Source organism: Talpa europaea, assembly GCF_964194135.1.
Source record: "Talpa europaea genome assembly, chromosome: 15".
NCBI lineage: Eukaryota > Metazoa > Chordata > Mammalia > Eulipotyphla > Talpidae > Talpa > Talpa europaea.
The window spans coordinates 77,145,697-77,157,658 of NC_140083.1; the positions used below are offsets into that span (position 1 = coordinate 77,145,697).

At 61.7% G+C, this 11,962-nt stretch overlaps 1 protein-coding gene across 1 annotated transcript; it reads right to left on the bottom strand.

Moving 5' to 3' along the window:
- Positions 1-1,170: 1,170 nt before the first annotated feature.
- On the bottom strand, positions 1,171-11,504 carry NCKAP5L (NCK associated protein 5 like; the record flags this gene model as incomplete). Its single annotated transcript, XM_084256327.1, has 11 exons — positions 1,171-1,383; positions 1,711-1,853; positions 1,929-2,237; positions 2,571-2,652; positions 2,888-3,050; positions 3,951-6,571; positions 7,762-7,875; positions 10,181-10,300; positions 10,988-11,026; positions 11,129-11,197; positions 11,379-11,504. The coding sequence occupies 11 exons, from the start codon at positions 11,502-11,504 to the stop codon at positions 1,171-1,173; spliced, it is 3,999 nt and encodes a 1,332-aa protein (XP_084112453.1).
- Between the last annotated feature and the right edge of the window lie 458 nt (positions 11,505-11,962).

Below are 11,962 nucleotides of genomic sequence, written 5' to 3' on the forward strand. Positions count from 1 at the left end.
CCACCTTTCTGCTTGGGATGCTGCTCAACTCACGAATCCTTTCATGGAGCCAAACAGACCTTGAAATTGACTCAGATGAATTTTCCTTTTTAACAGGTAACGTCTAAGGAGGGATCAGAGGTGGCAACAGCCTGAGACCCAGCTGTGCTTTGCTTCCCAGCAACAGGCGGCTGCCGACGCTGAGCTGCACTTACCCTCCGGTACCTAGAGCTCAGGGTTTGCACCCGCCACCCCACCCTGTACCTACATACAGGGTCTCGGTGCCCGCCTATGGCCACCCCTCTGCCCCTCTCCCTCCCCAATGGGCTGCCAAGCCCTGGGTCAGGGGAAAGTCCCCAATCCCAGGTATCACTCTGGGCCTAAACAAACCTAGATTCCCCAAACCTCAGTGACTTTCTAGATGATTCTGCAGGCTCCCTGGTGGGGGCCGCCTCACAGGATGCCTGGGCCGCCATCCTGGTGCCCACACAATCTCTAGCCACCTGCCCAACTGAGTCCTCCCATTGAACAAGCCGAGTCAGGGGCTGGAAGGGGCCTCCATGTTTTATTGGGGATACAGCAGAAGCAGAGCCTGGAAGCAGAGCAGCCCTGTTTTTAATGACAGATAAATTAACCACAGTGCGGGGGGGGGGGGGGGACATGGCTGGGAGTCGGGCTAGGTGCTTTAATACTAAAAAAACACAAAAAAGATAGACAAACGGACCCCAAAGACAAGGGGCATGGGAGGGCAGCACCATCCAGACAGCAGGGAGGACCAGGATAGACAGAGAAGGCAACTTGACCCCTTGGCCCCAAACCTGACCAGCTTGGGGCCTCTGGACTGGCCCCACGGGGCTCCGGGGTGGGCAGCAGCCAGGTTGGGTGGAGATGGCACAGCCGGTGGGCAGGGAGCCCAGCACCACAAGATGGTTTAGCCTGAAGTGGGAGCTGGGAGCTTGGCCACAGCAGTGCCGAACTCCCGTGCCCCAGAAGAGCCTCACTCTGGTGAGAGAAGGGACCAAGGGCGAGGCTCCTCCCTGAGCTGAGGGCGGTTATCTCCTCCACAGCAGCAGTAGGGTGTCAGGAACCCCGTCACCCTATTATCCACCTGCCTCCTTGGTCCTTTCAGGGCCTGAGGAGAGCCAGTCCAGTCTGCGGCCCCCAACTCCAGGGGGCTGGGGGGCACCGTCCTCAGCCCTGACTCCCGCAGGAGGAGAGCGAGTCGTAGAGTGAGTCACTGAGAGATTCTGAGGTCTCCAGCCCGGGGGGGCCCACACTGGCCACTCTCCCTTCCTCACCCATGTCCGAAGTGCTGGGGGTGCGGCTACCCCCAAACGCTGAGCCCTGGGGCGTGGGGGCTGGGCGGCTGGGCTCCAGGCTCCGCTTCTGGTCCACAGGCAGGACCTGGGAAAGAAGGGGGTGCTCGGGAGGGAGCTCCTCTCCTCTGGGCTCTGCCACCTGCCGCGGGCGCCACAGCGGGGCCCTGGGGCGGGCACCCTCAGAGGAAGCAGGCAGAGACCCGAGTGGGCTCGGCCCCGGCCCGGCCCGGGGCAGGCTGGAGACCCTCTCCCGGGGGGTGAGACGGTGACGGGCGGCCAGGAGAAGGCTCCAGGGGCGCTCGCGCTACCCTCCCCCCAGGACGCGCTGAAGCGCGTTGGCGAAGCGGGTTCCCCGTGCCACTCTCTCCCCTCGGCCCCCCCACCTGTTCTCATTCCCCTCAGCCACGCTCACCAGGGGGGTCCTGGGCAGCCCCTCCAGCTGCCGGGGTGGGCACAGGAAGGGGTCCGAGGAGCCGCCGGCTGCTCTGGCGTTGGGGAAGGTCCAGTTCTTGGCCAGCTGGACGGCAGGGGGCGGGCCCGGGTCTTCGCAGGGATCTGCCCGAGGGAGCGAAGTGAGCAGGCGGGGCCGCTGGGCAGCGCTCCCGGGACAGCCCCCGCGCGGGCACTCACCGTCGGGGCAGGCCTGGTGGCCCCGGTGGCCCGGAGCGGCGGCGAGCAGCGCAGGGAAGGCCGGCATGCTCGGGTGCCGCCCACTCACCAGCAGCTCCTCCAGGCCCGGCACCTCACGCTCCAAGGTGTGGGCGCGGCGGGGGACTTTGGTAAGGGGTGGGGGCCGAGCTGGGTGCACCCCCGGGGGGGGTTCCAGTCGTGGAGGCTTGGTCTTGGGAAGATTCTTGCTGGGGGTCCCGCTGCCGCCGTGGTCCGGGGGCGGGAAGGTCCCAATGCCACTGTCGAGGGTTCGAGTCAAGGAGCCGCAGGCTGGGAAGGGGAAGGAAGTCGAGGGTGAGTGGCTGCGGGTGGCTCAGCCCCTCTGCCTTCTGGCTTCCTGCTCCGGCTCCACCTTGGCCAGGCCCCTTCTGGCCCAGTAGGCTGTCACCCCCGCTGGCCCGGCCTGAGGAAGCGGGTACAGAGCAGGTACCGCCCCAAGGGAGGGGAGGCACCTGATCCTGTGCAGCTCCAATGCCCACCCTGTGCCGACATCAAGCTGGCCCTTGGGCTGGCACCCGCTGCAGTGACAGGAGGAAGAAGGGGGAGGAGGCCAAGGGCAGGTCTCATCCTGACCCCAACCCTGCTGACCCCAACCCTGCTGACCTGTGAAATGTGAGGTGGGCACCGGCTCGGCCAGGCTTTCCTCCGGGGGCAGCTCCTCCTGCCTCCCAGGCTCGCTGCTTGGCTGTGTGGGGCAAAGGTGGCGTCAGAGCCCAATCCTCCCGCAGCCCAACCCCTCCCCAACTCTGCCACTAGGTGCCCAGAGTATGGTTCCGAGTCCCCACAGCTCCCGGCCCTCAGGAGGCCTCTCCCCTCCCAACACTCAGCAGCTCCCTGGGGAGGGAAGCCTCAGGGTGAGGCCTGGCAGGGCCGCAGGGCTGGGCCTCTTTCCAGCCCTCGCTCCCGCCCCAAGCACCTACCTTCCCGGAAGCCTTTCCACAGCCCTGAAGAGGACCCACCAGGCCGTTTCGGGCCCCGCAGGCTGGCCAGGGGGCCTTGCAGTCAGAGGACACCGGCTGGAAATCGCCATAGTCGGGTTTGGGTTCCCGCCAGCTCTTGGGTGGCAGCTCCTTGCCATCCACCCTAGGGGCAGCAGGGCAGGCCGAGGTGAGGGCGTCTGGGCCCACCCAGACATTTTTGCTCTCTCCAATGGTGCTGGGCTTGGGGAGCACCCACTGCCCCCCGCCCCTGGGGAAGGGGACATAACCCTGGTGGTTGTCCCAACTATTTCTTCTGACACTGAGAAGAGCAGTTCCTAGAGAAAACCCCAGAGAACAGGGGAGGTGGGAGAACGTCCCCTAGAGCTAGGGATTAGTCCCAGGATTAGTCAGGCCTAGACATCGTGCAGGAGGGCAAACCCCATCACTCCCAGGTCCACCTTGACTGTCCCCGCTGAACTGAACGCACTTGCAACCCAGGCCTCACCCTACCTGGGGCCCAATCCCTCAGACCTTCTATCTGGTCCAAATGGAGCAACTGAGATGGGGTGGCCCCTTCGCTAAGCCACAGCTTCCATTGTTGAGTCTGTGGTGTGAGCCAAAGGGCAAGACGGGAAGGGGACCCGCCTTGTTCCACAGGATAGTAATCCCCCAAGGGAAAAGCCTTCAGCCCATTGTTAGGAACCAGCGTCCACTCTACTGCGTGCAGGCGCTAAGATGGATGCCTCATCTGACTGGAGACGATCCAGGAAAATCTGGGCTGTTAGCTCTCCTCAAGGAGACACAAACTGGGCCTCAGTAAGTTGGACATCAGGCAGCCAGAGAAGACGGGAGCTTGGGCACAAGCCCTGTGCTTTGGGTCTGAGTCCCTGATCTTTCCTGCAGGCCAATGACCCCCAGATGGTTTTACTTGTCCTCCTACCCCTCTGACTTCCGGGAAGCCTGTGCTCCCAGGAAAGGCACCTGGAGCTGCAGCTCCAGGTGTGTCCACAGGAGGACAGCGCCCCCGGCCACTGAGCACCTCAGAACTGGTCCAGACCCTCACCTGTTGAGCAGCTGCTGCATGAAGGTGTCCGCGCCCTGGTACATGCCGGCCAGTTGACCTTGCACCTGCCCGAGCCCTGCACTGGGCCCTGCGGCTGGTCCTCCAGGCCGGGGCCGGGCCCGGCTGCTCAGGTAGGCCTTCTCCTCCTCCAGCGCCCGGCGCAGGTCTTCCGCCTTCGCCATCAGCTTGGAGATGTTGAGGCTCTCGGCCTCCAGCTTCCGGGCTTCCATCTTGACTTCCTTTCGGAGGGGGGAGCCCCCACTGGCCCCTTCCTTACTCTTGGTGGCCTCTGTGCGGCGGTTCAGCGCTGGCAGCTTGCTCTTCTTCAGGCCAAACCAGCTGGCGATACTGCTGGTGTTGCGGTGCTTGGCCTCGGAGCCCGGCGCCCGCTCCTGGCCCTGCAGACGCAGCACGTTCTCCTCGATGCCCTTCATCACCTTCTCCTCGATGGCAGAGTGGGGGACCCGCCCTTCAGGGCCCTGGCTTGGGTCGGCAGGGTCAGGCGCCGGGGAAGTGGGCTGGGTGGGGGTGCTGCCACAATCTGCCCAAGGTGGGCCCTTTCCCTTGTCAGCTTTGGGGGGCTCCTTGGTGGCTGGGGGGGCGAGAGGTCGGGGCACCACCTTGGTGGGGGACTTGGAAGGCAGCTTTGTAGGGCTGCCGTGGGGGCTCTTACTGGGCTTGCCCAGGCTGGGGGCTGAGGTTGGCACTTTGGCAGGGGTGCGGGGTACCTGGGGGCACAGAGCCCCTGCCAGCCGGGTCTTGGCCAGCTCCACTTTGGTGAGGCAGCTCCTTGGTGATACAGGCTCCAGGTCCACCCGGGCCCCCATGGAGTGGGATGAGTAAACTCGGGCCCCAGGGTCCCCCAGGATCCCAGGTTCCTGTTGCTTCAGGCTGCTTGTGCCTAAGGCCACTGCCCCCCGCAGAGCCCCTTTGGCTTCTGGCTGCTCAGGCCTGGGGGTGGGGGACACCGTGTCTCCAGTGCCTTCCCCTGATCTTCCTGCTCCCCGGGCCTTCTCGGTGCTAGGCCTGGCCGGCACCCCATTCTTCTCTGAGCCCTGAAGTCCATCAGGGCCCGTCTTCAGTTTCCCTAGGGCTGTTAGCCTATCCCGCAGAGGTGTGTAGCCGGCATCCCCAGGCCGCCGGCCTGCCCCCTGGCTGGGCTTCTTGGATGAGCTGCCTGGAGTCCTGCGGCCGGGATGGGGGGACTCGGAGCCTGCCTTCTCCAAACTCTTCTCCTGGCTGCTCCCATAGGGACAGGATTCTGGGAGGCAAGGGCTAGGGGGCACTCCAGGGCTTCTGAGGACCTCAGGGGCCTGTGGCACCTCCAGAGTTAGTTGCGGGTAGGTGGGCACCTGCAGTGGGGATGGAGGAGGCTCTGGGGAAGGTCCCCTAAAGGTGCTCCGGGAAAGGTCCAGGATATTCTCATAGCAGGGAGACACTACCGGTCCTGGGGACAGCGTGGTGGTCAAGGCTGGAGGTCTGAGCTGTGTAGAATCCAGCGTCGTGGAGCAGGGTAAAGGGCTGGTGGGCAGGCCCTGCGCCCCCTCTGGGGACAGCTCTCCTCCACCCAGGCCCCTGCGGGCCAGCAGCGGGGAGGGGCTGCCGTCTGAGCCACTGTTCCGACAGGGGATTCGGGAGTTCCGAGGGAGCTGGGGACTGAGCTGGGGCCCTCCAGGGCTGGGGATCTTTTCTGAGGCTGGAGGCAGCCTTAGGAACTTGAGGCCTCTGGCTGAAGAGGGCAGAAGGGGCCCCTGGGCTTCCCCAGGAGAAGGAGGGCCAATTTGGAGCTTGCTTTTCACCTGAGATGAGGAATGGGAGTGGCCAGGCCGTGAGCCCAGGGGGGCATCCCCCGCACCCATGAACATGCTGAGGAAGGGCAGGGGCCCTTGGCCCTCTGAGGTAGCAGCAAAGCCCGGCCTGTAGGCCTCTGGGGTACTCCCACCCCATGCAGACTTGGGGAGGCCTTTGGACTTGGACAGCTGTGGGGTCCCTTGGTCTGGGGAGGTTGGTTGCCCAGGACCTGGGTGGTCCCCATTGAGAGGCCCTGCAGCTCCAGCCAAGAAGACCTGTAGGTAAGACTCTGTGTCCTCAAGGAGCTGGCCCAGGTTCAACTGTTTCCGGGTCAGGGCCCCAAGCAGAGTGTCGGGGCTGGGTGCCTCGTTGGGGTCACCTGCCTCATCAGAAGAAGAGGAGGAACTGCTGCCTGGGGCACAGGGCGGGTTGCAGCTGGCATCCTGGGCCTGGGGGGAGCCTCTACCCGGCCCCCAGGACCGTGCAGTACCCTCCTCCTCCCCCAGGCTCCCCAAGAGGCGCTCCCAGTGCAGCAGGCCTCCCAGGCTACCAGGGCCTAGGAGCAGGTAGGGGGCCCAGGGTGCAGGTTCAGGCTGGGGTGGGCCGCACAACTCGCCGTTGATGGGCTCTGGGGAGCCTGGACCCTCGCCCGGAGGCTGCCAAGGGGTGGCAGGTGAGCACAGAAGCAAGGGGTCAGTCTCTTCCAGGGCTCTTAGCACCTCCAGGATCTGGGCTTTCTTTCGAAGAAACGGGGAGAGGGCATCCAGCACAGGGGGTGGGGTGGCTGGGGTTCCCAGGCCTCCTGTCCGAAGCTGCTGTTCCCAACACACCTTGGGGGAGAAGCGGCACGAAGAGGAAACCATTGGCAGTGTGCTGGGAACAGTCGGTCTGGCTTTATCTGTGTCCCCAGAAGAAACTGACACTCCCGGGACATGACAACTCAGCTTCCTCGAGGGTCACTGAGCCCTGGTTACCCTGACTCTTCTTCCTGGCACACCAGGGGTCTGGTGGGCCCCCCCACCTCCTTTCCTGGTTACCCCAATCCCCCATTCCCTACACTCCCCACGGCTGTCTGGGGCAGCAGGCTGACAGTCACGCTTGCCCCAGGCAAGGGAGCCCTGTCCATTTTTTAGACTCAAGCGGGGGTTGTGATGTCGTCAAGTCCTATCAGTCACTGAAGGCAAAGCCCAGGCCTTCTCAGGTCGGAGAGCCGACCCGCTGACCTGATTCCCCTGGGGAAGGGGGACGATTCTCTGGCAAGCCCTCCCTGCTTCTGCCTGGGCCCTTCTCTGGCTCGGTGCCATCTGGGATAGTGGTAACTACCTGGCCCCTGGAACCAGCCTCCGGAGGTTCAAGTTCCAGGTGTATCACTGAATTAGTTCTATGACCTCTGGCAACTCATTTGAGCTCTAAGTTATATTGTATGGTCTGTCAAATAGGTGATAACTTGTCTAACTTCATAACATAAGTGAGATGCAGGTGTGCACAGGGCAAGCGTTCAGGAAGCATTAACGGTGACACTGCAGTGCAAACCATCTGCTCCAGGCCCAGTGGCTGGAGGAGGGATGTGTTTTTCTTGGGGTGATACTGACAGCTGAGGGTTCTCACTTCTGGCCCGGACAAGAATCTGCAAGGGGAAGCAGCCCTCCTTAGGAAACAGCAACGGGGGCCTCCCTGGTGACGCAAGGGGTTAAGCACAGCACTGTGAAGCTATCCACAGCCTCTGCAGCACAAGTTTGATCCCCGGCCAGGGAGGTGACCCACATGGCGTCCCACATGGAGCAGCAGACCTCTCCTGTCTCGCCTGCTGCTCCCCTCAGCAGTGTATTTCAGTAGATCTGCCTGTTCTGCTCCCCACTCTGTCTCTGGAGAATCCTCTCACCCCCCCCACACCTTTGGCCTGTACCCTAGTTCTTACATGCATAAATAAACAAAGCTTAAAAAAATACACTAAAAAATAAACAAAATGAAACAGCAATGGCACACTGACTGATAAGATCTCTGTGTCCAGCCTTCCTACCTCTCTCTGCCCAGCACAGCGCCCGAGAGGCAGCAGAGTAGCTGATCTCTCGACGGAGCTCAGGGAAGGGGAGGATGGTGGCTCTGATGGTGGCTGGAGTGGGGCGAGTGGAATCTGCAGGAGAGAGACAGAGTTAGCACAGGCGCTAGGCCTTCCCATCCAGGGACAGGAAAACACTCTTCTATGTGTGAGCCTGCGGCACGGCTCCAGGCCTGAGGGCAGCTCTTGCCGCTCACTGTCCCCACCACTTGGTCAGAGGCGCCTTATGAGCTCAGGGCCCAGGAAGAATGAAGACAGTGTAAGCCCAGGTGGCAGGGGCGTGTGGGGAGGTGTGGGCCTGGTCTGCAGACCTGCCTTCACCCCCAACAGTGCCAGCCTTCTGGGTTGACATCTGCTCTGAAAAGCGGGGGCCTTGGAAAGGCCCTGTGGTTCAGCCCAATTCCATATATGCTGGCAAAGGCAGCGCTCACAGCAAGCAATCAGTGTTTGCTCAATTAGAGCTTTCATCCCAGCAAAGCACAGCTTGGGAGGAACATCAAAAAATAACTGCCATTTATTGACTATTTACAATGTGTCAAGAGCTAGATAGTATCTCATTTAATCCTCGACAACCTGCAATGCAGGTATTTTTTAATCCCGATTTTTTAAAAAGATTTATTTATTTGTTTGTTTGTTTGTTTGTTTATACAAGCACTGGGTACAGTCAGAAGCGCAGGAGGGTAAGAGAATTCACCAGAGCCAGGGTGGGCAGCAGAGCAGGCAGTCCAATGAAGTACACTGCTGAGGGGAGCAGCGGGTGGCAGGAAAGGTCTGCGTGCCATGTGGGACCCTCGCCCGGCGACTGGGGATCGAACCGGCGCTGCAGAGGCTGCGGGCAACTTCACAACCCAGCGCTCAACTGCTGCACCACCGGGGAGGCCCTTTTATCCCGATTTATAAGGAGAAAAACTATGGTCCGCAAGGTTGAATAGTTTGCGTAAGGCCACACTGCTAAGAATTACCTAAGCTAGGGCTCCGACCCAACTTATCTGAGGCCAAGGTTCATGCTCTTCCCATTATGTCATGTCACCTCTAGGGAAGATAAATCTAATGCTTCAAACCCCAGTAGGTTCCAGAATTTAAGTAAAAAACAAATCATCTAAGGATGACCTGCACTCTGCTCTCACTGAGAAGGGCATTGGGGGGGGGGCGTGGAGGTGGTGAGCTCAGCTATGTGGTTAGGCCTCTGGGGGCTCCTGGGTGGACTCTGTCACAGGGACAGATGGGCTAAGGGGTGCTGAGTCACGGCCACCGACCACCCAGCTCTGCAGTGGCCCGGGGGTGGGACCTCCAGAAAGCCCATGTGGGCGAGAGCCTTCCTTTGTTGGGGCTCGGGCTTTCTAAGGTGTTAAGGGCATACTGCTCCGGGCTGCCCAGCTGGCATCTCACACACACAAATTCAGACCCACACAGAGGTGCTCTTCTTTCTGTCAAGGTTGGGGTGGGGTAGGATGTCCTCACTGGCTGCAGAACCCCCTGTCAACCTCAGATGCCTGGTGTTGCTCCTGATCTTCCCGCCCCCATGTGTCCCCCTATCCATGGGGCTTCTTGACAGACCCTAAGTGACATCTTAACTGGGCAGGATTCACTCCTAAGAGCCTTTTCTCGGGCGAGGCAAGCGTCAGGGCTGGAAGCAGAGACCGGTGTCCGTTCACACCTGCGTCAGTGGGTGAGCCTGTGTGACTCTGTGGGGGGAGCACCCATGACAGCTCTGTGCCACCAAGCACCTCACACCAGGCCCCACGCCTGCCCCTGGCCAAGAGGAGGCACTCAGGGGCCACAGGGACCCCTGCACCTCCTCATACAGGGTGGAAGCAAGCAAGAACCTTCCATGCCAATAAGAAGGGATGCAGGGCCTCCCTAGTGGTGCAAGGGGTTAAGCACAGCACTATGATGCTATCCTCTACAGCACGAGTTCGCTCCCTGGCCAGCCAGGGAGCTCCCCACAAGGCATAGCAGACCTTTCCTATCTCGCCCGCTGCTCCCCTCAGCAGTGTATTTTGGTAGATCCACCTGTTCTGTTTTCCACTCTGTTTCTGGTGAATCATCTCACCCCCCGCACGTCTGGCCTGTACCCCAGTGCTTGCACGCATAAATAAATCTTTAAAAAATAAGGGGTGCCATCCAGTGGGTGGGGAGCCCCCAGCAGGTGCAGGGCACAGGCCAAACTTGAGGAGGCTCAGGGAGTCGTCACTCCACCTGAGGCTCAGATCTATCAGGCAGATGCGTCTTCCCGGGGTGGCCACAGACCCTGGAATGAAGAGGGAAGGTCTGCTGCCTGCTTCAGTAGGCCTTGTGAGAAAAAGGGTCATGATGATGAGGGAGTGGGGGAGGAGGGAGCTGAGGCAGCTGAGAGGGGAGGAGAGTGGCTGGTGCCCACCTGAGGGAGGGAGCCAGTCGTGAGCTGGAGTTTCTGCTGAAACAGGGCGCACAGCATCTGGTTCTGCCGTTCCAGGTCAAACACCCTCTTCTTCAGCTTGATGCACTCTTCCCGCAGGTCCTGTGCCGGCCCAGGAGTGGCGGAGAGAGGGATGGTGGTGGGGAGGGGGCATGTGAGCAGCGGGCACTCCTGCCGGGCACGTCTTCCCCCGCACCCACCCCCGCCACGTCCTTCCACGAGGGAGTCCAGCCTGCCCATGTCTGCAGCTACTGAACCTTCTGGGGATGGGAAATTCTCTAAAGTCCACCCCTTCTGGTAGCAGGTGAATCCCATTTCCTCTGGCATCTTTCCCATTCCTGAAGCCGGCCCTCTCCTTGCTACACATCAAAGGGCCCATATAAGGCAAAGGAAGACCTGGGGTCAGAGTGGGGGTCAGAGTGGCCCATATGCCAAGAAGTTTCCCACAGCCCCTCACACCAACGCAGCTTTCAGGGCCATCACAACTTCGAGAAACCAGTGGGGCTGGGATGCGGGGATGGTTCAAGAGCAAATCAAAGTTACCACAGCTCAAGAGACCTGGGCTTCAGTAGCCCACCCCTACCAGCAGGCAGAACAGCATGGCCCTGCCTCTCGGGGGAAGGAGGACACTGTCCGCCGGCAACAGGGTTATTTCCACCACTTCCTCTCTAGCCCCTGGCTGAGCAGCTTCGGGGTCCCTGGAAGCGCCTCTTCTGGGTACCCAGGATCTCAGGTCTCTCCTCAGGGCATCTGGGTTCAGAGGTGAGAAAGCTGCCCAGGGACGCTTACCTTCTGGTTCAGCAGCGCCTGCACCACGTGGTTGGCAACCTGCAGACAGAAAGCCCCGGGCAGAGCCGTCAGCCATGCCAGCGGCGGCCCAGAGCAGACAGGCTCCGCCGCCTCCCGGCACAGCCCCGCAGACCCACACACCTCGTCCAGACAGCGCTCGTAGGTCTCCCGCTGGTTCTCGTTGGCCTGGGCGAGGGCTGAATTCTCCGCCTGCAGGAAGGAGCAAGAGGGCAAAAAGGAGGCTACGGGGTCCTTCCTCCCCAGGGGCAGATTCCTTTTGGGGAAAGGGACAGACGGAGTTTACCGGCAAAGGGAGTGGACCCAGAAGGCCTGCACCGGCTCCCCAGGGCTCCGGCCAGCACTGCCACCTCCACCGCACCCCAAGACCCACCTCCAGCTCCCGCAGGCGGTGCAGGAGCTCCTGGCAGGTGCCCGGCTCCATGCCGCCGTCACCGCCGTCTCCCGGCCTCGAGTTCCCAGGACTCGCAGCCAGCTGGTCCATGGCGTCCAAGGACATCAAGTCCCTCCGGTGAGAGAAGCCCCCGCGGGCTACTCCGGGGCACGGGGAGGTGAGCGGAGGAGGACGACAAAAAGGAACCTTGTCAGTATCCTGGGAGGCTGGAGCCGTGGGACCAGAGCCCCACAGTCACTGTAACAAGCACCTCAGGGTCAGGCGAGGCCTCCCCAGTCCTGGGGGAGACCCGCTCGGCCCATCTTCAGAACAGAGAGCACTGCTGTGCAAGCCCCGCATCTGCACTTGCCTACCCCAGGCCGCGCGGACACTGCCCGGGAGCTGAGAAACCTGCGTTCTCCGCCGAGACTGGCCTCGGGCTGGCAGGCAGGATCCTCCCGGGTGCAGCTAAGGCAGCCTGCACATGCTTCCGGGGAGGCTCTCTGCGAATGCTGGCCGCTCGGCAGGGTCTCCTGAAACCCTCACCCCCTCTTCTAGTTCTTTTTAAAGCGAAACCAAAACAC